The sequence below is a fragment of the Meles meles genome, chromosome 2, assembly GCF_922984935.1.
Source record: "Meles meles chromosome 2, mMelMel3.1 paternal haplotype, whole genome shotgun sequence".
NCBI lineage: Eukaryota > Metazoa > Chordata > Mammalia > Carnivora > Mustelidae > Meles > Meles meles.
This window is the reverse complement of record NC_060067.1, coordinates 190,826,132-190,852,311: the sequence shown is the minus strand read 5'-3', so window position 1 is coordinate 190,852,311 and position 26,180 is coordinate 190,826,132. Positions and strand designations below refer to the sequence as shown.

The following is a 26,180-nucleotide window of genomic DNA, read 5'->3' as shown; positions in this document are numbered from 1 at the left end:
CAATGTTATTAGTATTGCCATGTTATTAACCAAAACAATAAAAAGATTTCAACTCAATAATGACAAATTACTATTGGATTCCACTATTATATTAGTATATGTTATTAGTGCGGATATATATCCCTTTCTGGGGCACCTAATGGAACCTTAAAAATATGATATTTAAATAAACAGGTATTTTGCTAACATTAGCAGAAAAAGAACACAAAATTTTCTCTCTTTCTATTAAATACAAAGCCAAAAATCTCTTCACAAATATTTTAAGCAAGGAAAAAAAATGAAACTCTTACTTTTCTCACTGACATAAAAAAGCTAAGTAAATACAAGTCAGAAGAAGAAAGTAAAAAAGAAAAGCTTTCAGAAAAGGAAAAATAGAATTAAGGGAGATGGAAGTCCTTTGCATAAATTATGCTGTACAGGAAGTGGCAGTCTGCAAACTTCACCTGAAAAAAAGGAATCTGCAGAGAAGGTAGAGCATACTTCCTACTGAAGAAAAAAGCAGGTGATGAAGGGCAGTGGAAATTGTTAGCAAGTGCTTCTTTTGGACAAATTCCTTTTTCTTTCCTTCCTGCCTGCCTGCCTGGCTGCCTTCCTTCCTTTCTGCAGGGGGGAAGACCCTCATTAACAGACTAAAGAAACAGGGTACCTGCACTGCTTCCTTAATCTTGAATTGGAGACTCAAGGGTTTCTTCTGATCCTAATTTTCCCTCACACTCACTAATGGCCTGGGCTTCTTGGCCTTTGAGACTTTTAATTTTTTTTTAAAGATTTTATTTATTTATTTGTCAGACAGAGAGAGAGCACAAGCAGGGGGAGCAGCAAGGCAGGGAGCCCAATGCAGGACTCAATGACCTGAGCCAAAGGCGGAGGCTTAAACATTTGAGCCCCCAGGCATCAGTCTTTGAGACTTTTTAATGTGAGGCCAATGGCTCATCAGAGGCTGGATGAATGACCACAGAGGAGCATAGAAATCTAGAGGAAGCATTTAGAAATCTAGAGGAAGGGGCACCTGGGGGGCTCAGTGGGTTAAAGCCTCTGCCTTCGGCTCAGGTCGTGATCCCAGGGTCCTGGGATGGAGCCCCGCAGCGGGCTCTCTGCTCAGCAGGGAGCCTGCTTCCCTCTCTCTCTCTGCCTGCCTGTTATCTCTGTCTGTCAAATAAATAAATAAATCTTTAATAAAAAAAAAATCTAGAGGAAGCATTCTTATAGTAGTTGGACAGAGTAATTTTATGTCTGTTGAATCTAATGATAAAAAACTTTGGCTTCTATGTTTTATGTCTTCCCCCTAATTTTATCTTCTAGTAGTCTATTTTCATTATATTTTAAAATGGTATGTGTCAACAGAAGAGTGGGGAAAGAAAGTTCTCCGTAAACAGTTTAGGAAAACTTGCTCTAAATATATGTATAAAATATCTAGAGATCGTAATTACTTGAGTGTTTCAGTAGGTGATACTTTAGCTCCCATGTGTCTAGATGGAGAGAAAAGGTAAAAACACTCTTCTGTGCAGCATTTAATCAGCCTCTGAATTAAACAATTGTTGATATTTTCACATTTCTGACTATTTGTTATTTACATGGAAGAGCAAGATGGTAGGAATTCTTAATATCTCAAATTGGAAATTGGAAAAAAAATGTTTAAAGGAAATGGAAGCATTTTTGCTTTTGCAGTTTCAGGCACAATGAGTGGTTCACATCTGGCACCAAGACTATAGATCATCAGTGATGCAAGAATGCTGCAAACTGAAATATTCAAAGAAAAACAAAGGATGGATGGTGGCAGGAAATAGAGCAGGCAAATTTGTCATTTAAGTATAAACTATGATTACTCTAAAGTAAACCTTTTTATCAAACTAGTTTGTAGGAAATGGTTAGCATTTCTAGGGATGATTTGCTCTAAAACCTGAAAATTAGAGATTGTTAGAAGAGGCTATTTTCATTAGTTCTCTAAATTCATGTATCTCCTCTATATCTTAATGGCATCACTTGTCATTATCATGAGCAATGGTTGAATTTTAATAAAGTCAAATTCAATTTTTAAAAACATATCACCAAAAATAAAAGCTTTTGACTTTTTCCCCCTTTTTAGCAAAACTCATTTGCTAAATCCCCTGTAATATATGCATATCAAAAGTCTTTATGAATAGTGATTGTAGTTGGTATCTAATGGGTTTCTGGTAATGTAGTACATCATTTAAAAAAAACCTGTGGTTTATAATAAACATGTTATTATGCAATGAAAAAAAAACCTGGGGGTGCCTGGGTAGCTCAGGTGGTTAAGTGTCCAACTCTTGATTTTGACTCAGATGTGTGGAACCTGCAAGGGATTCTCTCTCCCCTTCTCCTTCTGCTCGTCCCCCACTCTAAAAATTAAAAAGACTGTTTCTGTCTCTTTTTCTTTTACTACTGACTATAGAGTTTAGAATAAGGATGTCTGAATCTTTGCAGCTGGGATAGTACCACTGATTAATAAGATTTACTATTCTTAGGAAAAGTTATAATCACTCTCTAAGGCCTGATGATTCTGGACCCATCCCATTTTTCCAGTTTTCTCTCCTTCCAAACACAAACTCCATGCTCCAGCTGGCTGGGCTGCACAATTGCATCACCGTGCCTTGTGCATTCCCACTGTTCTAACTTTGCCAACAGTTTTCCATGCCTAGAATTGTCTCTGATATCCCTTTCCAGTTTTTCAAAGCTTTCTTCTCCCCCATATCCTCTCTGGACCACTCCAGCCCAGTGAACTCTCTCACCTCAATGTCTAGGGAGTCTTGAGTATCTTGCCACTTAATTGCTAAGACTTATCTTGCTCGGCAGGCTGGAAACATTCTGAAGGGTTATGTTCTCAAAGTCTAGACCAAGGAAACCCCTAGATAACAGGAGGAACAGGAAGAGCAACACACATCAACATCACTTGTTCCCTTTTCCAATAGCCTTCAGCTTTCTAGTGGAGGAGGGAGAAAGTGAGAGAGAAAGAGGGTAGCGAAGAGAGTTCAATGGGCTGACACTTGGATGGACTTGGGTTAACCTGGAGCAGGGAAAATATATTCCATTAAGGGTAAGCTGAAGAATGTAGTCTTATTGGAGAATTAAAATGTTTATATTAGTTTTCAGCAATATGAGGTAGTGATTCAGGGTCACCTGGGCTGTTTCTAGGATTTCAAAATTGAAAGTTAGGTAATGTTTGTTGTGTTATTCCTCCAAGTCCCTCCCTAAATATCTTCACACCTGAAATCTCTTCCTTTTCCCTAAGGCAGTCAGTCCTTCTGCCATCTGATTGTTCAGAGTCAAATGGACAAGCCACTGGATGGTGGTTTATTTGTTCACCCCCAATGTCTCCCCATCTCAGTCTCATAGAGATCAGAATTCTGTTATATGGGTTCTTGATAGTACTTGCTGAGCCATTCCAAGAGGAAGTTTTACCCCTAGGGGAGGAAGAGGAAGTACAGAGCTATAGAAAAACTTTATATATATAATATTTCACATATAAGAGAGATTATACAGGATTTGTCTTTCTTTATTGGACTGACTTCACTTAGTATAATGCCCTTGAGATCCACCCATATCACAAATGACAGGATTTTTTTCTATTTTTATGGCTGAGTAGTATTCCAGTGTGTGTGTGTGTGTGTGTGTGTGTGTGTGTGTGTGTGTGTGTATAACCATTCATCCATTGATAGGTTATTTCCATATCTTGGCTATTGTAAATTATGACACAACGAAAATGGAGGTGCATATTTCTTTTTAAATTAGTATTTTCATTTTTTAAGATAAATACCCTAAAGCAGAATTACTGGATCGTGTGGTAGTTCTGTTTTTAATTTTTTGAGGAATTTTTTGTTTTCCATAGCAGCTGCACCAATTTACATTCCCAACAATGCGTACAAGATTCTCTTTTCTCCACATCCTTGCCAACACTTGTTATTTCTACTCTAACAGGTATGATGTAATATCTCATTGTGGTTTTTTCATTTCCCTGATGACTAATGAAGTTGGGCATCTTTTTATGTGCCTGTTGGTCATCTGCATGTCTTTTTTGGTAAAAAAAAAAAAAAAAAAAGTCTCCTCAGATCTTCTACTTATATTTTAATTATTTATTTTTTTATATTGACGTGTATGAGTTCTTTATATATTTTGGTTATTAGCTTCTTATTAGTATGTGATTTGCAAATATTTTGTCCCATTCCATAGGTTGCCTTTTCATTCTTTTGATGGTTTCCTTTGCTGTGCAGAAACTTTTTCGTTTGATAATGTCTGCTTGTCTATTTTTGTTATTGTTGTTTTTGCTTTTGGGGTCAGATTTAAAAAATCATCACAAAGACTTATATAAGGAGTTTACTGCTTATGTTCTCTCCTAGGAGCTTTATGGCTTCAGGTCTTACATTTAAGTCTTTAATCCATTTTAAGTTAATTTTTTATGTACAAAAAGTAGTCCAATTTCTTTCTTTTGCATGTGGCTATCCGGTTTTCCCACCACCATTTGTTGAAGAGATGATCCTTTCCCCATTGTATATTCTTAGTTCATTTGTTGAAATTTGTTGACCATATAAATACAGGTTTATTTTTGGGCTATTCTGTTCCATTGATCTATTTATCTGTTTTTATATTCGTACCACACTGTTTTAATCACTGTAGCTTCATAACATAGTTTATAATCAGGGAGGGTAAAGCCTCTGGCTTTGTTCTTCTTTGAGACTGCTTTGGCTATCTGGGGTCTTTTATGATTCCATAATAGACTTTGGGACTATTTCTTCTATTTCTATGAAAAATGCCATTGGAATTTTGATAGGAAATGCATTAAATCTTCATGTTGCTTTAGGTAGTATAAACATTTTAACAATATTAATTCTCCCAATCCATGAAAATGAGATATCTTTCTACTTATTTGTATCTTTTTCAATTTCTTTCATTAATGTCTTATAGTTTTCAATATATAGGTCTTTTATATCCTTGGATAAATTTATTCCTAAGTATTTTATCCTTTTTGATATAATTGCAAATAGGATCGTTTTCTTAATTTCTCTTTCTGATAGTTTATTATTACAGTATAGAAATGCAACATTTCCATATTAATTTTGTATCCTGCAATTTTACTGAATTCATTCATTAGTTCTAACAGTTTTCTAATGGAGTCTTTAGGGTTTTCTATATGTAACATCATGGCATTTTTATTTTTTCCTTTCCAACTTGGATGACTTTTATTCCCCACTCCCCCTTCTTCTTCTGCCCAATTATTCTGGGTAGGACTTCCAATTATGTTTACTACTTTAACATTTTGTTACCTTCAGTTGATTGAATAATGATTAAGTTGACCAGTGGCAAATATGTGACTATATGACATAATATGACATCTTTGATTACTTTGCTTGTTCAATAAACTTTTCACATGTATCTTTCCTCTCACCTTGACTGTAAGCTCTTTGAGGATAGTGTCTTAAATAGTTTTATAAGTCCGGTACACTATTTGGTAAAAACAGACATTCAGAGATATTTCTGGTTATATTTATAATACAATATAAACTCTCACTAGTCATTCAGCGTCACAATCATTTGTCTTAAGCTTTAGGATTTTGTTATGCGGTACAAACTCTGAAGTACATATTAAGATTGTATGCATGTGGAGGAAGAATAAATGGGAAACTTGCACTGACATTAACCAGTAATGCCTGAAACTATATTGTGGACAAGAACTCTCTGGGGAATATATTACCATTGAGGTTCTTGAGCCTATGAGATTCTGAGTCAGCAGGCCTGGAAGTATCTAGGAATCCTAATTCTTAAAGAAGCATTCTAGAAAATTACGAGGTACATTTAAACAAAGATTGCATTAAAAAAGTATGTCTTTATTTTTTCTTTTTTAAAAGACTTATTTATTTATTTTAGAGAGAGAGTGTTAATGGGGGGAGAGACAAAGGGAGGGGCTCTCCCGCAGGTTCCATGCAGAGTGTGGAACCTGATAAAGTACTGAATCCCAGGACCCTGAGATCATGACCTGACCTGCCAAAACCAAGAGTCAGAGACTTAACCAATGGAACCACTCAGGTGCCCTGATAATGCCTTTATTTTCAAATTACAAATGCTGTTTTTCTTTAAAGCAAAAAATAACTAAGTGTCCTTTAGGTGCAGGACATTTAAAGATAAACTAGACATGGATTTTATAATATAACAGGGAGAATATGTATTAGTAATCATAATAAAGAACATAAAGGAATAAAATTCTTGTGAGAACTTCAAGTCTAGTATTTGAGAGTTCTGAGGAAAGAGGATGATTTCAGAGCAGAGGAGGTCATGGAAGACTTCAAAGGGGAGGTAAATATAGAAATTGGAAACAGTATGAAAGAAGTTTCTGGAAAAGATAACAGTATTAGCAAAAACAGTGAAGTAGAAAGCGTAGGACACGGAGTATGGGTATTTCTGTGATGGAGTCTCTGAATATGAGGAGGGTGACTTGGCTGGTAGGCTAGGGGCTGGAGACTGTGAAGACGTAGCTTTAGTTGGATGAAATTCCCATGAGAATGTATAAAGACAGATAAGAAAAGAAAAGGTGGATGAGAAAAGAAAATCCAAACATCAAGTCATATAATATGTTTAAGGCTTTGGATGAGGATTTGGTGAGATGATAATTTAACAGTAAAGATCTCTTCTGAATTATATTAAATATGATATCAATGAGGGCTATGATACAAATATGTAACTTTACTTCTGTGTGTTCTATGATACTAACTTCTACCACTTGAGACAAAGTAAGACACTTAAATTAGAAGTTTAAAACCAATATTAAACCATTAAAATAAAAATCAAAGCATTATCTACCTAATGTATTTCTAAAATATAATTCCATAGAGTTGATCAGATATTTATATTTTTTACTGTGTATATCACTTATGTAGACATGTCAAGACATATAAATGAGGCTCAATTCTAGAGAATTACAAAAACAATGTGAGGTATTCCCTTGCTCTCCTTCCTCCTAAAAACAAAACAAAATAAAACAAAACAAAATAAAACCCCAAAGCCCCTAAGGGTTGAATAATTTCACTAAAGAAAACAAAAGAGAGGTAAGCTGAAGTCACGGGAAATGGAAGAGAAAGAGCAAAAAGCTGGAAACCTACCACAGATGGAGCAAAGATTTTCCAGATGTGGAATTCTTTCTCTGGATCAGTGCTGTTAGCTTGGCTCACTTAGGTTCTACCAGGAAAAAAAAAAAAAAAGGAACTATGGCTTCCTTTTACCCTCTATCTGTAATCTAACTAAACCTACTTTGCTGAAATTTTATATTTTGTTTCCTTTACGAAAATGTCTTGATATCTGTGATCTGTGGTTATTTTTCAAAAACCTGAGCTGACATTGTAGATGGGAATGCTTTGCGAATGTCTGGAGATATTTGTATGTGTGTCAGAATATCTCCATTTGTAAAGAGACTTCTAACATCTCTATGGCACCATCCTCTTGTCCACATCACAAAAAGGCCAGGGCTCTGCCTGCGTCTGAGGATGAGGGGGTCACTGTTCTGCTTATGTTTTGTTGTTATGGACCGTCTGGGAGGATGGTTCTTGATTAGTTGCAGAAGGATGACTGCTGTCTGTGTCAGGGTCACAGGTTAGATGGAGATGCCTTTTTTTTTAAGAGGCCCCCAAATTTGGTACTGAAAAATATTACAAAATAATGAAAGTTTCTGTGTATAAAAAACAAGCCTAATTCCCACTTCACTACAGTCATAAAAGAAGAAAAGCTTCATGTCCCCCTTTGGGTCACCTGGCTGATCTTTACTTTGCATAAATGAAAGCTACTGTCTTCACCATTGTAGCTGAAATATAGCCATTAGGTCTTAGGGGAAAAAAAATCACCAAAATATGTCCCACGGGGGTGATTTTTTTTAAATTAAAAAAATATTAATTCATAGAATAGAATAGTATGTCTGGTGGAATTCTGATTTTTTTCTCTTAAAGATAATTTATTTGAAAAAATATATCAAATATCTCACACCCTGATTATTTGTTTATTCTTCCTAATTTTGGTTTTACAACATTAGCTATTATTATCTAAACTACTGAACATTTAGAGGGCTACTGAACATTAGTTGTAGAGGGCAGCAGCACCTGACTCAAACATATTACAATGCAAATTAAAAACCAAATGGCATGTTCAGGACCAAGTTGAGTGCTTTTAAAAAGGAGATAATTTATTTGGTCAAGGGGAAAGAGAAGATCCATGAATCTCATACATACGAGATAAGAGGGTGTCAATGTAGATGAGTGCAGCTAAAAGAGCTGGAACAGATGTTCTATGGGTTGCAGGTAATTATGAAGTAGGAAGATAGCTCTGTAGCCTAAAAAGGCAGTATAACTCTGAAAAATTAAAATTTTATTGAATATTCATTATATACTTAGGTCTTGGCGGGTCTTACCGAGTAAACCTAAACAGCAAACAAAAATATGTCATGGCTTTTCATTGATGCTGCTTATAGCATATTTTGGGGGACAGGACACATACATAAGAAGCAGAGAATGATGTAAGACATCAGGTAAAATTAAGTAATAGACTATTTTTGGTACTAATTGTACATGCAATGGGAATTTGGATAAGGATGGTCTAATCATCTGAGTGCAAGGAACTCATATTTGGTCCCACTAAAAGACTACGGCATGAGGATACAGAGACATTCTGCAGATGTGGGACAGAGACCACCTAAGTGTTGGAGCTGACACCCAGGGAGTCATCTGGGATAGAAGGAGCTATTTTTTTCATTTCTTTCTCTAGTTTGCATTGCCTCTCACTTCTCTGTCTTGGTCCAGTTACACCGTTGTTCTGTTCTTCTTTGCAGGATGGTTTTCTCTGTTACTTCACCTCACAGTCCACGTGAACTTTTAGCCAAAGCACCTGTTGTAGGATGACTATTTCTTCAGCTCAAATAAAACTGAGAGAGAGAGACACACATACATACAGAGAGGGAGAGGGGAGGGATAGAGAGTGGAGAGACAGAGGCAGAAAGAAAGAGATTGTCCATGGTCAGCCAGTGTATTCTCTGTCCTTGAATCAAGTATGCTTCTCATTCAACCCCTACCTGCCTGTCTCTGGTCCAATGGACTCTGGCATGGGTTAGGATAGGTGGTCACAAGGAACTAGGCTGCTCCTTTCAGGTGCAGAAGAGAAGATGAGCAGTGAACCCATCTGATTCAAAGGAAGAGTTCATTGGAGAGTCGAGCCACCAGAGGAGGCTTGGTGGAAAAAGTGGCACTTAAGTTAGTCCTTAAAGGAACAGCATGGTTTGGAGAAAAAGAATAGAAGTGTATTTTGGTGTCAGTAAACTTCAGGAGCAAAGTCATAAGGACAGAAATATGTAGGTAGATCATACAAATTATAGGAATTATTACAGTTTTACTAATTTTGGTCATACTTTTATTCAAACATCGGAGGTGGAAGAAATGGTGATATTAGGAATGAAGAGACAGAAAAAAACATCAGCTTTCAAGGAAAAGGGACTCATGTATGGTATAGCTTAGTGTAAGGAGGCATCTAGCTCTCTTCTCAGAAACTACATGGTAGGTACACAATAAATTACAGCTGTTGTAAAATACATACTTAGTAGTAGTACTTTTCATTTGAAAACTTGAGGAAATTCCACAGGAAAGAAATGAAGAAATGGAAAGTAATCAAAAACCAATGGCTAAGAGAATAGAATTACTTTTGCCTAAAGCAGAAAGGATAACGATTAACATAAGTGGATTATGCAATTTATTTTATGATCAATGAGCTTTTAAAAAGTGTTTACATTAGGAATATACTAAATAAGCTCTTTAAACTGAGATGTATCTATATAATGAAGTATTACTCGGTTGCTATAAAGAAATGAGCTATCAAGTCATGAAAAGGTATGGAGGAAACTTAAATGCATATTGCTAAGTGAAAGAAGCCAAACTGAAAAGCCTACATGCTGTACCATTATAGTATCACACAGAATCCTTTCCCTGTCCCCCAAATCCTCTGTGCTTTATCAATTCATGCCTTCCTACCCCCCAGCCCCTTATCTTTTAACCATTTCCACAGTTTTGCCCTTAAAAGAATGTCATACATGTGAACTGTACTTTCCACTAAATTTTTCTGTGACTCTAAAACTATTCTAAAAAAACACCAAAGTTTATTTATTAAAATAAACCCTTTTAGGTACACAGTGCTATGCTAAATGACTTTTTAAAAAGATGTTTAAGTCTACTGGAAGCTATGCTGAGACACATAAATGACTCAACAGACAACAACAATTCACATATCATTAAGTATGAAAATGGCAATATTTCAAAAAGTACAAATTTAATATAAGCAGGAGTTGTCACAGAAGACTTCATGGTGAAGGTGACACCCAAGTGAGACCTTGGGAGCTGAGGGAGTTAAGTTCTGGAACGGAAACAGGAGGACCAAAGGTCAAGTTATGCAGAAGCAAATTTAGGTTAAAAGTGTTGTTGCTACCATGACTACAGCGGAAGGTGCATATGTTAGAGGAGGATGGGAGATAAGGTTGGGAAGGAAGGCCAAGGTCAGATCATGGAAAAATTTGTTCATCAGCCTGAGGAGTCTTGGCATTTAACCACTACATACAGTATGGTAGTTAAGAGCATGAATTCTAGTCTGTGTTGCTTGCTTTGAGCCCTGCCTTGAACAAAATGTGACTTTGGATAATTTAGGAAACCTGAGTCTCAGGTTCTTTGTTTCTATAATGTGGAAAATAGTAACACTCAACCTTATAGGATTGCTAGAGGACTTATTGAGTTCATATCTATAAAGTGCTCAGAAAAGTGCAGGCACAGGTAAATGCTTGCTATTATCATTCATTCAACCATTCATTCAACAAACATTAAGTCAAAAACCTTTTAAGAGGCTGGCGCTACACAGATGTGCAGAGAAAATGTTGCCTTTCAGGAGATCAGAGTACAGCAGGGAAAACGTTTGGATAAATGTATTAAAGAAGACCATAGACTTAAAAAGGCAGGTGAATTAAACAAGTAAAGAACTGTACTATAATCCTCCATTTATCAATTTCCTTAAATCCACAGGAAAGAATTGACTGAAAATTTATATTAAGAAGAAGTTTATAACATTAGCAGTTGGGGGTCACTGGAATGTATTTTCTGTTTAGGAAGATTTTAAAAACCCAAAGCAAAACCCCATTGTGGTGGGGAAGTGAGGGCTTTGGGGGTCATTTTGCTTAAAAATCACTTGAAGAATTCTATAAGATCTATTCTAGCTGGTTATAGGAATCAGGACAAAATACCTTTTTAAATCCATGACCCATTCTCTTGAAATAGCCAGGCTGGTTATGCACAGCCTTCAGAAAACAAAATGGGCACCAGCCTTATCTTGGGCATCAGAAAATTTGTTATGGGTGTTAATAACTGTTTTGGATTTCCCACTCAGATAAACCACATCTCAAAACCATATTTTTAGTCTACAATAGAAATGTTTATCTCTCTGTAAGAGATCTTGATCTCAAATCTTGATCTCAAACTTTTGCCCACAGAAAAACAAATCAAAGTGCTTCAAACCAAGGGAGGGTCAATAAGAGAAGGAAAGCAGGGTCATACCAGTAGAGTTGTAGGTCATTTTATACGCAGACAGGTTGAAGTAATACTTTGTTATATGAACTTTTCCAAAGTCAGCGCACCTCTCTAAAGAAAGTAGAATCAATGTACTTATCTTGTGGGTATATATTTGTGTACCCATTCATATTATTAATAAAAGTAACTGAACTGCAAACTGTACATTGTGAACTGTATAAAGGTAAATATTTGAGGGGATCTAAAAATGATAGCTATGACTTTCAAACTCAATGAAACTTCTTCTATTGCTCTGTAAAATAAAACTGATGGAAAGAGACCTTTTAGTAAACTGTTATTCAGGGAAGATTAGAAACACAAATTCATTTTTCTACTGATAAAAGGTCAATGTCAATTAAAATACTGAAATGCAAAACTGCTTTACTAGCCCAGACTGGTAGTTCCTAGCTATTCCTTCATAGTCCTGATAGCCATTCTTTCAAGGGGTAAGTTAAGGAGCCAAATATGCACAAGACTTTTTGGAGGATGAAATTTTAAGCTCATCAGTTGTGAAGAGTTAAGGTTATTGATGGAAATTAATGGAGGCTAACTTAGTGCCTGTAGGAGCTACTGGGTATGTCAAATAAATGGTTAACTCAAAACTATTTCTTGGGCCTCTGCTTATGCAAGGATACTATACCAGGTGTAGTGACACCTGGTGACAAAGATGAAATCAGGGGGTTTATGCCTTCAGGAGCTCACAGCCAAATACGGAAGATAATTTGTGAACAGAAATACATCCCAAGTAACACTATATGCCATAGAAAGGTATTGCCCCCTTAGCTATGGAGACCTGGGAAGACCACTCCAAGTAGAGGAGAAATCATTCAAATTGGAACTTTAAAGAGAAATTATCATGTACCTATGTCTCTTGAAATTTAATTGGGGAGAAAAGGAAATATGTTTGATTGGTTCTGGTGATAGAGTAGATTTATTTTTCTACTTGGTAATAAATGAAATACCAACAGAACATTTAGAAACAGATTCAGAAAGTTATCTGTATTGAAAAATGTCCTATGAATTCAAGATTTTTGGCATTTAAGAATAACTTACTTATATTTTTCATGAATTCCTTGATACCCGAAAACTAATGTGTTTCCTCTCAACAGCCCAGTCCACCACAGCCAACTTTTCATGGATTAGTTTACATTAGGTTTCAGAGAAACTGAGAGGTTATGTGTGGGCATACCCTAAATTCCTTCCTCATAAAAAAGCAGGCAAGCAGAGACCATAATACTAAGAAAAGTGAAGCAAGTGAGTATTTATAAGCTACTAGTAGAAAAATAATGAAATTCATTTTTGGAGAGTGAAAGGGAATAAAGGATTTGGAAAGTTGGCCAAAGCCCAGCCTGGCCAGATAAAGACAATTTTCAGATCCTGCCGAACCCTGTAAAACAGCTGGGGCCTTTGCAGTCACAGAAAGTGTTTCACTTAGAATAGGAGGATAAGATTTTGCTTTTGGTTCTAAAGAGTATTATGCATATGGAGTAATGCATTTGCCTTTTTTTTTTTTAAAGATCTTATTGATTCCTTTATTTACCAAACAGCAAGGAACTACTTTAATGTCAGGCATAGGGAGTTTGAGTTGAACAAAACAAAATTCTGTCTTTCAGGGTGCTTACAGCCCAGTCAGTAAGACAGTACTAAAACCAGTCTGATCTGTACTAAAATAGAGACATGATATAGAGCAGAGTCTTTCTCAGAAGGAAAACTCTGAACTAGAGTAGTCCTATTTTTATTCTTTCATTAAATCCCAATATCTGTAGATACTGAAACATGACTTAGAGCAGAATACATTGGAAGGATAATTCCCTGAATCAAGCAAAGATAATCAGATCGGGCACATCTTTGTATTTTGGGATTTTTTTGTATGTTTGTTTGTTATTGTTGTCCTCTGTATTCCCCTTCTCAGTGATCAAAGGCAGCCAAGAAAACTAATATCAAAAGGCACCAAATCTGGGTTTTGTTATTAGTATATTTACAAGGACCTTGGAATGAAATTATGAAAACCCTGATTTTTCCCCCTCACATATTTGTCACAAAGAAGTGTTTGATTTCTAAGTTCTGCCTTACTAGCCTCAACACAAAGTTTGGAGAGACTGTGAATCTGTTATATGCTTCTGAAAGCTATCTTTCACAAGTGTTTAAGGCTATAATTATTCATTATCTTGATTTTAACATTTTCTGGCCAACGAACTAACCTAGAGGCAGGAATACAAACATTCTAAGAAAAATGACCAAGGAATGTAACCAAAGTCAGATCCTAAGTCATCTTTCTCAATGGTGCCCTTTACACATTTGTATGGGATAGGTCCCCAAATAACACCATTAATTAATTATACAGCTGAAATATTTGGCAGTTGTGGGGGTAGTAGGAGTCATGGGGTGGGGGAAGAGGAGGAACAGTTAAATAACTTTTTAGAACCATATCAACATTAAATCATTAAGATTGAAGCCAAAGCATCTTTGTAATTATAATTTATTGGTTAGCATGTATTTATAGAACACTCACTATGTGCTTATTAGCTGTTTTAATTAGAGGGCACACAAAGATAATATTCCTTATCTAGAAAAGATCATGGCCAAGAGATGAGGACATACAACAACACAAGATAGTAAGATTGCTGTAACAAATGTATAGAGTTTTCTAGGAGCACAGAAAGCATTAATGACTAACTCTGCCTGGGAACTAATTCATTAAGGAGACAATATTTTTGGATCAAGCAGAATTACCAAGATATACAAGGCAAAAAAATTTGCCATTTTTTGGCTAATGATAATGGTCTATTTTCCAGAGCTGCCATGAATTCTGACAAAATCTACAAGGTCTTTTGTGATTTAATGTTTTTTAGAATGAGAGATTTCATATTATTCTATATTGCTACTTTTCAAATATGCTCAGAGTCACATTTTGGCAACTAAAATGCAATGCTAATTTTCTAATTTATATGCATCTATACAATAGAGGACATATTCTAAATCATAAGTATAGATATTTTCTCTCCCATACAATTAAATGAAACTATATTCATTTAGGATGAAGAAAAACATAGTCCACATCTTTTCCCCCCCCTGAATAAGGCAATTCTCTCTTTTTCTATCTCTGTCTATCATCTGTATTTTTTGAAAGGTGGTTGCATGATCTAGGTAAAACTAGAGATTTACAGAGTTAGTAAAGGGTTGTGACTTTATGAGGTGGCTGAAGTTGGATGAACAAACCAGCAAACCAACACAAGGAGAGAAAGAGAAAATATTGGTAGGTATACTGGTGAGACTCCTAACAGAAAACAGATGGTACATTGGGTATACTGAGGAACAGAACTATTTACAAAAATTAGGAAAGTCAGAAGGGCAAGACGAGAATGATTTTCAGCACCTGGGAACTTGTGTGGAAAGGGCCACCTAAGAGAAACCAGCAGTGATTCCTTGGGAAACAAATGGGGGATAACTACCCAAGCTCAGAGTCCCACTGTCATGCCCTGCCTTCCTCTTCTCCCAGTCACCTCTGGCTCCTCACTGGTGGAATAGGAAAGACAAAAAAGTGAGCAGCCCACTAGTTCTGCCCACACTGGTCAACCTCCAGGGCACAGAGCAGGGAAGAAATAATGGATCTGAGTGACAAAATGGACACACGCAGTATAATAAACAATACTGCTTCCAGATTACAAATGGCCAGGTATGATGCAGGAAGCTTTGACCTTGTCTGTAGAGAGCAGGAAGACAAAGAAAATGTTAAGGCAGGAAATGATAGGGCCAGGTGGTGCTTTTCAAACATCACTCTGGTGATGGTGTAGAGAGTGGACTGGTGTAATGACAGGTTGAGGCAGGGAAACCAGTTCCGGTTGCTGTTGGAAAAGTCCAGTGGGAAGTGGAGGGCTGTATTAATGCAATGGTGGGGAGAAGGGACAAAGGTTGATTAGAAGGCAGTGTTGACAGGATTGTGTGCAGGAGCTGAGGGAGAGAGGATGGGAGCTGGGAAGACAGGATTCAATTACCTCAGGGACTAGGGATACAGTGGATAAATGTAATCATAGGAAAATAGGATATAGGATATACATTTCTCATGGGCTAATTGTGAAGACTGAAGATTATCTGTTCACAAGAGAGAATTTCACCCTAACAGACACAGGAATTTCTAATGAAAGGTTAAAATATGACCAACTCTGCCTATGCTGTGATAACTTCTGTCTGAATTAACTCACTCAGAGGCTTGCAGAGAAAGTGATCTCTTTTTTCCACATGGACGGCTACTTAACTGTTAATTGATGCCCTGAGGAAGCATTTAAGAACTCTTGGAGCAGACATAGGCAGCGGTAACACAGCTAGCTTCTATTTGGCTTCTACACATGGTAGTTAGAAGCACAACCAATTATCATAAAAACAGCTACCATTTTTTAGGGTCTATTTTGTGCCAAGCATTGTTGCCTTACAACAACAACATGGCAGCTTCTTTATTTATATTCTAGAAATGGGGAAATGAGGAGGTTAAGTAACTTGCTCAAGGCCACGCAGATAGGAAGCAGATGTGCTAGAGAATGTACCAAAGGCATTGGGCCCACTCTTTAGGGGCATACAGATGCTGGTGGCATAAGGCAAATCATATGAAAATATTATGTGTTGGATACAATTACACATTCATACTCACATGATTAATTATGATTTTTAAAAACAAACTAATTCAGATCCTGAGAACGTACATTTTGATACTTTGGTTACTTTCTTGGGAACTTTCTGAACAAGGCAGTTTAAGAAATTCTCAATTGAGAAGAGGAGAAGGAAGATGCTGGCTCAATGGAATATTCTTGACTAGAGATTGAGTTCCTTCAGGGCAAGGAATATACCTTATTCATAAACTGCTTCCTTGATAGATCCTAGTAAGGTGTTAGAATATGCTGCGGTTCAGTACATATTTCTGGAATGAATGAATCAATGGGAGGCTCTTTCAAAATGTTTCCCCTTGGAGATTTTTGTCATCACAAAGTGGAAGATGAGCAGTGGGATTAAGTGCGCCTGGATGTATTTACATAGCCACATGGATCAGAATAGAAGATGTCTACTTAAAGCACACACCGAAACAACCACACAACTGTATCTCAAGAATTATTAATGGAATGTACCCAAACTGAATTTTTTTAGAGCTTCACAAGGCTTGGTGGGATTGGTTCCAGTTGGCGTGGATGAGAGGTCACACAGATTAAAAATAGACTTTCTTAATATGGAACAATAGGTTACATTCATTTAACAAGACAGAAAAAAAAAAAAAAAGACAGGCCTTAGGGGCGGGAATGAAGCTTAATCCTATTTAAGAGCTCAATTAACCCCCAGAAAATTGAGTACGTCCTCTGCCTTCACTGCCATTCTTCTGGCTAGCAGGGCTTAAAAAGAGAGATTCATAAAGAGGAATAAAGAGATTCACATTTTCATATAATCTTAAAAATATTTTAAGTACTTTAAATAGGGCATAATAAACTTTAGAAATATAAGAATTAGTTTGCCTAGATTACTATAGTCCTTTAAAACTTGAAATCGGTCATATTCTCTTTTATCTGTTACTATTCAAACACAAGCCTTTATCTTGATACATAAATTCATTGATTTTTTAAAAATAATTTTTTTCTTATGGTTATATTATCAAACAAAATTACATTTCCTTCTAAACTAATGGTACATTCTCAAGAAATGTGTATCAAAACCATGTTGGAGTCCATTCCAGTCATTCTAATGTTTTAATACACCGAAGCCAGGTCCTGTTCAAATTAGTCCATCCCGGGTTAAGCATCTGGGGGCTTGGGTAGGTCATTTGTATCTATTGGTAGATCCTACTTTTCACAGATCACCCTATGGAACCTCTGTGAATGGAATTTATGAGCTCTTTTCATTTGTGCCCCAGCATTATAGAAATGACCCAAATAGATCATTGAAAAGTGACAATTTCTTGTTTTTGTGTTTTGTAGTTGGATTATGATAAAAAGCAGTGGTTACACTACATGTACACTTTTTAACTAGTTCTTTGTTCTAATAAACATATCTTTTAAATACATGAGAAGATTGAAAAATTAAAGGTCTTCTCCCTGTCACAATGAAATCATTTTAAGTGGCGAAGGAAAAGATCCATTCCTTCAAGCAGTGGCATTTCCATCCCTTCTCCCCCTTCCCCACCAGCCAAGAATTCACATCCTAATTTTCTCCATGGGGTATGAAAGAATTTGCTGACATTCTGGAATAAGATGACAACTTTGCTCTGTTACATACTTTGTTTAAATTGTAGCTACTCTTGGAAATTACAGAGAGTGTCACAACCCAAGATAAAGCATGATTTTGGCTACGTTTCTTTCTCTTTGTGATGCAAATGTTATTTAACCATTTACTTCTTGTCCCAACTAGACAGCTGAACATCTATTTGAGCTATTTGAGCACTGGGGCTATAACCAGAATTCAGTTAGTACATGCTACTAACCCATGTAATACCACTCCCTGTTAAACCGAACAGTTCTTCTCTTGAACTGACACATGATGCCAGTTCAATATTTTCTGTCTGTACTGAAGGGCTACCTTTCAACAAATTAAAGTAAAGAAATCAGACATAGCCTAAACATGAGAGAAAAGTCTAGCTCATGGAAGGATACAGACTATGAAAACCTCTGTGTGAAAACTACCTAGTGGTGAAAGTAGGCTCACTGAACTATAACGAGAACATCCTCCACATTAAATCACTGAACTAATGCTTCAGTGTAGAGTCACTGAAGTCATGCAATCTTTTACATGACTATAAACACTTAATACAGCTCTTAAAAATCACAAATGTTTAGTTTCTAAGTGATAAGCTTTAATTTGGTAGTAAAACATCAATCTGTTTTTTAAAAGATTATCATCATTATTATTATACATTAAACATAAAACAGTATTGAGGAAGACTAAAAGATTTTTTTAAGCATTTGAATCCACCAATCGAAGTCTAATTTTTCACATTTCCATGTTTCTCATCAGTCCTTATCCATCTCCCATGATACTGCTAATAGCTATAATCATAGCACAGAGTATAGAAATATATTCTAATTTTCTCATATAACTGTTGATATTGTTTCAAAATTATATATTTGATATTACAGCATCAGCTTTAAATAAGTACATCTTGTTTTCTGACTACTATATAAGCTACTTATGACAAAATAAACCTTGATAATTATTGACAATTGATTTCCAAAGGCTGTTTCCCAGTACACTAAGCAACACTGAATTCTTTTCCTCAAGGGAAAAAAATGTGGATATGGCTACAAGAAGCATACATCTTTTTCTAATGTGATGTAATGTTCTGTTAAGAAACCACACTTTTTTCTTACATTCTGAGCAAACCAAATTGCTTTTTCAGGAATTCAATTGTAATATTTGCTTAGAGATTGGCGAGAAGCCTAGACACAGAAGAGATTTATACACTTCTAATATTTAATGCAATGTCTACATGAAGATGGAATCTTATTCCACAATAGGATGGAAAACATAACCAAATGTCACCTTACCAGCCTTTTCCTTGTCTGAAATTCCTGGAAGTGCCTGAAAAAAAAGAAGCCATAGAATTATGTTATTACTAGAAAGAAATATCACAACATCATCAGGAACAAAATGAACTATCATAAATGGAGCAAAAATTAAATAGAACCCAACAGCAGGAAAATGAGCAGGCAAAGGAAACTTAACATTGTTCCATAAAGAACATACAAATGACCAACATGTACATGAAAAGGTACTCAAAATCACTAACCATCAGGGAAATGCAGATCAAAATCACAATGAGATATTACCTTCCAACTGTTCAAATGGTCATTAGGAAAAAGACAAGAAATTACAAGTGTTGGCAAGGATGTGAAGAAAAGGAAATGCTTGTGCACTGATGATGGGAGTGTAAACTGTACAGCCACTATGGAAAACAGTATAAAGATTTCTCAAAAAAAAACAAAAACAAAAACAAAAAACCCAGAACTACTGTATGATCCAGCAATCACACTTCTGGTTAAATATCCAAAGGAAATGAAAAGATATCAAAGAGATAGCTGTACTTTCATGTCCACTGCAGCATTATTCACAACAGCCTCAATATGATAACAACATAAATGTCCGTCAATGAATGAATGGATAAGGCATATATGATATATATACAATGGAATATTATTCAGGCACAATAAAGAAGGAAATCCTGCCATTTGCAATCATGTGGGCCTTGAGGGCATTACACTAAGTGAAATAAGCCAGACAGACAAAGACAAATGGTACACAGTATCATTTATATGTGGAATTAAAAAAAGTGAAACTTCTAAAATCAGAGAATAGAAAAGTTGCAAGGGGCTGGAAAAATAGGGAGAACTTGGTAAAAGTGTATATAAACTCTTGGTTATAAGATGAAGAAGGTCTGGGGGCCCCTGGGTGGCTCAGTGGGTTGGGCCTCTGCCTTTGGCTCAGGTCATGATCTCAGGGTTCTGGGATCGAACCCTCCACTGGGCTTTCTGCTTGGCGGGGAGTCTGCTTCCCCTCTCTCTCTGCCTGCCTCTCTGCCTACTTGTGATCTCTGTCAAATAAATAAATAAGATCTTAAAAAACAATTTAAAAATGTATTTAAAAAAGGATAAAGAAGGTCTGAAGATCTAATGTATAACATGGTGACCATAATTGATAACACTATATTATATAATTAAAATTTGCTAAGAGAGTAGAACTTGTGTTCTTACCAAAACAAAACAAAACACCCAATAAACATGAGAAGTGATGAATGTAGTAATTAAGTGGAAATCCTTTCATAATGCGAATGTATTCCAATCACCATGATATAAATTTTAAATATCTTACAATTTTGTCAACTATACCTCAATAAAACTGAAAAGAAAATAAAAAGAAAAAGAAAAACGAGAGTTGGGGAACTATCAGTAAAGTTACTAGATCCAGGTATAATAATTGTCAATCATCATATAATTCTTTTCTTGTCTGAAAACACATACTATCCTTAAAAAGATACTGGCAACAAATGAAACAAAAAAATATTCTTTGAATTTGGGGAGAATTTTTATAGTTCAATTTCTTTGTCCTGTAAAAAAGTAAAAGTAAATTTTCTGGTGGATTTCTGGGCATTTCGGATCTCTGCTCTGTTTCTCCAAGGCTCAGATTCTTCCTTTATATTATTATTACTATTATCATTAAAGATTTTTATTATTTATTTTAGAGGGAGAGAGAGAGCAGGAGCAGGGGAAGGAGAAGAGGGAGACTCAGAACCTGAATAAGCAGGTAGCTTGATGCTGGGCTCTATTCCAGGACCCTGGGACGATGATCTGAGCTGAAGGCAGATGCTTAACCAACTGAGCCACCCAGGCGCCCCAAGATTCCTCCTTTATTAGATGGGAATAATCACATCAACTTCTTCAGGTTGCTGAAAAGACCAACTGTGGTAGCTTGATAAAGCATTTGAGGTCTTCAGGAAAAGGTAAATGCTGATACTATTTGTTTCTATGGGTATTGGGCCAATGGGTCGATTTACTGATAGGTGTGGTCTAGAAGTTCCATTCCCAGCAACTATCATCTCTTACTATCATTATTTAAAAAACAGAGTTCAGGGGCGCCTGGATGGCTCAGTGGGTTAAGCCGCTGCCTTCGGCTCAGGTCATGATCTCAGGGTCCTGGGATCGAGTCCCGCATCGGGCTCTCTGCTCAGCGGGGAGCCTGCTTCCCTCTCTCTCTCTGCCTGCCTCTCTACCTACTTGTGATCTCTCTCTGTCAAATAAATAAATAAAAAATGTTTAAAAAAAAAAAAAAAACAGAGTTCAGGAGGAGATGTTTTCAAAAGACTTTAAAGTACAAATGTCTAATTCTACTTTCAATGGATATTCTAAAATAAATTAAGGAAGTTGAACTTCTGGTTCCCATTTACCTCAGTTATTCAAATTTATAATATTGTGAACATGAAGGTATTAACTTGTATGGGAAGACTTCAATCCATCTGACCCACTGGGCTTTGATACCTTCTACCCCAAACCAGACCAAACAGGATGTCTACAACTGACACCTCTCCCTCTTTGGGAGACTTTGTCCCTGAAGTTGGGGTAAGAAAAGTAGTCTCAAATGGGTAAGTAATTTTGTTGCGTGTGCATGCAAAGCACACAGGGGGAGAAGGCGAGGAAGGGGAAAGCTCACATGCACCTCAGCTGCAGATACGCCTAAGGAAATAGCATCAATCTTCATTTCTAGGATCATCAAGTTCAAGATACCTATATACTTGTGAGATACTGATTACTGCTGAGATCCTCACTTTCAGAACTTTGAGATTTTGAATTTGAGATTGATGCAATTTTCAAATAAGAGGCAAATCTCTCTAGGGGTAAAAAATAGAGGGGCGTTTTATTTTGGCAAGATTAATCTATAGTGGAGGTATATTTTGACTTAATTTCTATCTACATTTTGTTGTTCACTCCTTGTTCTCCGAATGTGAATGCTGACTGCATCCTGGCAAAGGTGCATTGTAAGGAGACTATCAGGTGAGTAAATGGCAGAGTGGAGGGTCATGTCCAGAGACCAGGGCATCAGAGGGATTGCATAGGGGTTAGGTATGTACCTCAGCATCCCCTCATTTATACTGGGTCATCTATTTTTCCTTTCCTTCAAGAAGAACTGTTGTGATTCTCCACTATAGAAAAGCTGTTTTCCCCTTTACAGGAAAATTATCACATAGTTTCGGTGATATTTGTTGACTTTTCATGTATCTTAAATTTGGGTGCCTGGGTGGCTCAGTAGGTTGAGGATCTGGCCCTTGATTTCAGTTTATTTCATGGTCTCAGGGTTGTGAGCTTGAGCTTGAGAACCCCCAACAGACTCCACGCTGAACATGGAGGCGGCTTAGGATTCTCTCTCTCCCTTTTCCTCTGGCACCCCCTTACACCTCCACTGTTGCATGAGTTTTCTCTCTGTGGGGAGAGGGAGAGAAGGACTTAAATTCATACTATGTTGTATTTTAAGCTCAGCCCCTGGATTTCCTACCTGACTGGAGATGAGGTCTTTCCAATTAAATTTTCTCTTCTGCGAAAAGCAAATAAACAACAAAACAAAACCCAAACTGTTCCACTGACAAGTTTGTAAAGGTTGGTGATAAGCAGTTAAAAGATGTCCATGAGGGGCACCTGAGTGGCTCAGTGGGTTAAGCCTCTGCCTTCGGCTCAGGTCATGATCTCAGAGTTCTGGGATAGAGCCCCGCATCAGGCTCTCTGCCTAGCAGGGAGCCTTCTTCCCCCTCTCTCTGCCTGCTTCTCTGCCTACTTGTTAACTCTCTCTCTGTCAAATAAATAAATAAAATATTAAAAAAAAAAAAGATGTCCATGAAAAAGGTGCCACAGGAGGAAATAGCGAACACTTAACTAGATTCTGAATAGGTACAAGGTACAGTTTTAAGCCTTTGCCTGCATAAATTCACTGACTCCTTAGAATAACCCATGGAGTCCTGGAAAGGGAAGTAACTTTTGTGAGGTCGCCGTCAGTGATGGAAGCCAGGTCACAACCACCGGCATGCAGGCCTCTGAGGTCCTCCTAACACTAGTTCCAAAACACTAATCACGGTCTTTTTGAAACAAGGGAGAAGAAAATTTGGTAGAGATTCCATGATAGAATATTGACTGAGATCACAAAATATCTGTGCAGGAATATCTGTATGAGATATTTAGAAATTATCTAAGTAATAAGCTCTCTCTTCTTACAGCCAAGGAATTTAAGACAAATTGAACATCTTGCCCCAAATCATAGGTTGACCAGCAACAGGCCTTTTCCATATTTTGTTCTATTTGATTGCATGGTGTGTCACTGAGTACATATAAGTAAATATTTAATAAACTTTTATTAAGCAATGAGTTGTGCTATAAAGCAAAAATATTTTAGTCTCCATGTAGTCAATGCCTATTACTTAAGAACCTCACCATGTTCTGTGTGATTCTTTAAGCCACCAAGGCTCACTTCCATGAAACAACTGCACGATGTGGACATAGGAAAGTCAAAGTTTCATGCACCCAGGTTTTTATAACTGCTCTTTCAAAGTAAACCACACAGTCAATAGCTGCCTATCTCTCAGCTGATATATCTCTGAATTCGAGGGAGAACTGTCTCTCTAGAAAAGGTTTATAAGTAACTTTTTAAAATGTTGACACTTTGGGGTGCCTGGGTGGCTCAGTGGGTTAAGCCTCTGCCTTCGGCTCAGGTCATGATCTCAGGGTCCTGGGATTGAGTCCCGAATCGGGCTCTCTGCTCAGCAGGGAGCCTGCTTCCTCCTCTCTCTCTGCCTGCCTCTCTGCCTATTTGTAATCTCTCTGTCAAATAAATAATAAATAAAAATCTTAAAAAAAATGCTGACACTTCATTTTCAATTAATTGAAGCTATTTGTTGCTTCTTAAATTATATGCCTCCCATTATCCTATGTACAGAAAGCTTTAGCAAACTGTTCCTTCTTTGTGGAATTCACAATCCAGTCGAAGAAGGTACATGAAAGACAGAGAATAGTTTCATATAGTGGGTGTTCAATTGCATTTGATGATTAGCACCATCACTGGTGTGACATCAAAAGGAGTGAGAAGACAATTGATAATTAGGACCACCCAGGTGGAAATGGAATGGTTTTCTTGGGCCCTGAACCTTTTGGAAGGAGACATTGGTCCAAAGATTCTTTTTGTCTTTGACTTCAGAGAAGAGTCCTGGCTAGATCTGGGATTCAGGTCTTGAGGTCCCATAGTGTTTTACCTGTTCCTGCGTTTGGAACAAAACAGTCCATGCAAGGTGGCTGTACAGTCTGTTACAGTGTAAGTGTTCATCAAACATTTGTGGAATTAAAGTACCAAACACATATTCATATATTCAGTTTAAATAACATGTATGGATGTTGCTTATGAGAAAGCTCCTTTAAAAAGCATATTTTTGAATTCATTAGGGTTTTTTGTTAATAGTTGCCATATGTTTCATTTGAACTGTATCCTCAGGAAGTGATTTAACATTTCTGGCAATAAAGCAATTAAATAGGATTTTCCTGCTGCCCATATGGGTTTGCTGTAACTTCATATTTTCTTCTCTGATTTCTTAATGGAACAAAGGGAAGTCTACTAATAACTTCCAAATGAGAGAAGAAAATCATTCGTGGTCTTGTTATTCTTCTTTGTGATATTCAAATGATAGCATAACAATCTTAAATATTTGTTTAATGGCTGTACTGATCCTCCACTAGTTCCTTGCAAGTAAAGATTTTCATTTAAGTGATCTGTTAAGGTGTTTTGTAATTGAATTTTAAAAAAACGGTAAAGAGAAAGCTTTTTAGGAAAAGGGAAGAAAATAATTCTCTTTCTCTTAATGAGGTCTTTTAAAGCTGTGTGTGGGAGCTTAGTCTGTGTGTGTGTGTGTGTTTATGTTTTTGATGTGAAACATGGTTGGGGGAAATGCTGGTTTTGACATGCCTTCCGGAAATGTTGTAGACATATGTTGATTCTTTTGGTCTGCTGCTAGAATGACTTTCTGCACTTTCAAGAGGGACCTCAGCTGGACACCTTTTAGGAACTTACACCAACTACACAGAAGCTGCTAATAGTTACATAAGTAATAGAAGTTATATCTGAATTCATTTTGTGAACAAAAATTTGTTGATCTAATTTCTTCCTGATGATTTTAGTTGGAAATGGAGTATGATTTTTCCTCTATAATGTGCTATTTTAATTAATAAACCACATCCCTCACTAATATAAATTACTTTCTTAGTTCTTTGGAATCAGAACCATAGAATACTACCATTAAGAAGGCCCTTTGAAAATTAATCCTTCAATCAATGGGAAGCTAGGATAGACTGAAAGATCCTCCTCATGTTCTAGGAAGGGATTTTTTTGGGGGGGTCCTACAGTAAACAACAAACTACTACCATTTATTTTGTATTTTCTCTCTATATAGGCAGCGCTTGTTTTGCATATTTTATTAGACATGTTCACACAAATGTCTCAGATATTCTGTTTTGTTCTACAGGAATTCTTTTCATTTGCTTTTTTAAAAATGGCAAGAATCAGTGGCAAAGTAATTTATTCCTTTCCCTTAAGAACACTCACTGTTGTTCCCACAAAAATATTTTACAGACAAATTTCAAAACGGGTAATTACGTCCTTAGAAATTACAGGAAAACATTCCCCAGTGATGGATCAGTCTCTGTCTCAGATGAGGGCACAAGAGCCCATTGTGGGCACAATGGGCAACAGAAAGAGTTTGGAGATTCACATTTTAGGGAAGACATGAAAGACTACATAAAAGGAAAGAAGGTACATTGAAAAATGAGTTTGTTTCCATCTCTTTATTTAAAGACTCTTTTGAATTCAGTCCAGTCTGTGATATTGTTAACTAGTCTATGATTTCTATTTGATCCCAGCTGAACAAAGAAGTTCATTGAAAAGCTGCATCTAATGGGTAATCTGATATCATCTGTTTTGGTTTACAAAGTAGTTCACTAGTTTTGACAGTCATCATTCTTTTATTAAAAATATAGGCTCTTCATGGTGGAGAGGACTTAGATATCATTTAGTTGTGTTTTCTAAAATACTCTGAATACCACCTTT

General features: G+C 36.6%; 1 protein-coding gene across 1 annotated transcript in view; it reads right to left on the bottom strand.

Moving 5' to 3' along the window:
* The window catches only part of DLC1 (DLC1 Rho GTPase activating protein), a 418,852-nt gene that overhangs the window by 184,776 nt on the left and 207,896 nt on the right, over positions 1-26,180 (bottom strand). Inside the window, exon 5 of the mRNA XM_045997026.1 lies at positions 19,103-19,136. Coding sequence (XP_045852982.1) covers positions 19,103-19,136 — 34 coding nt within the window. The remainder of the gene's footprint in view (positions 1-19,102; positions 19,137-26,180) is intronic.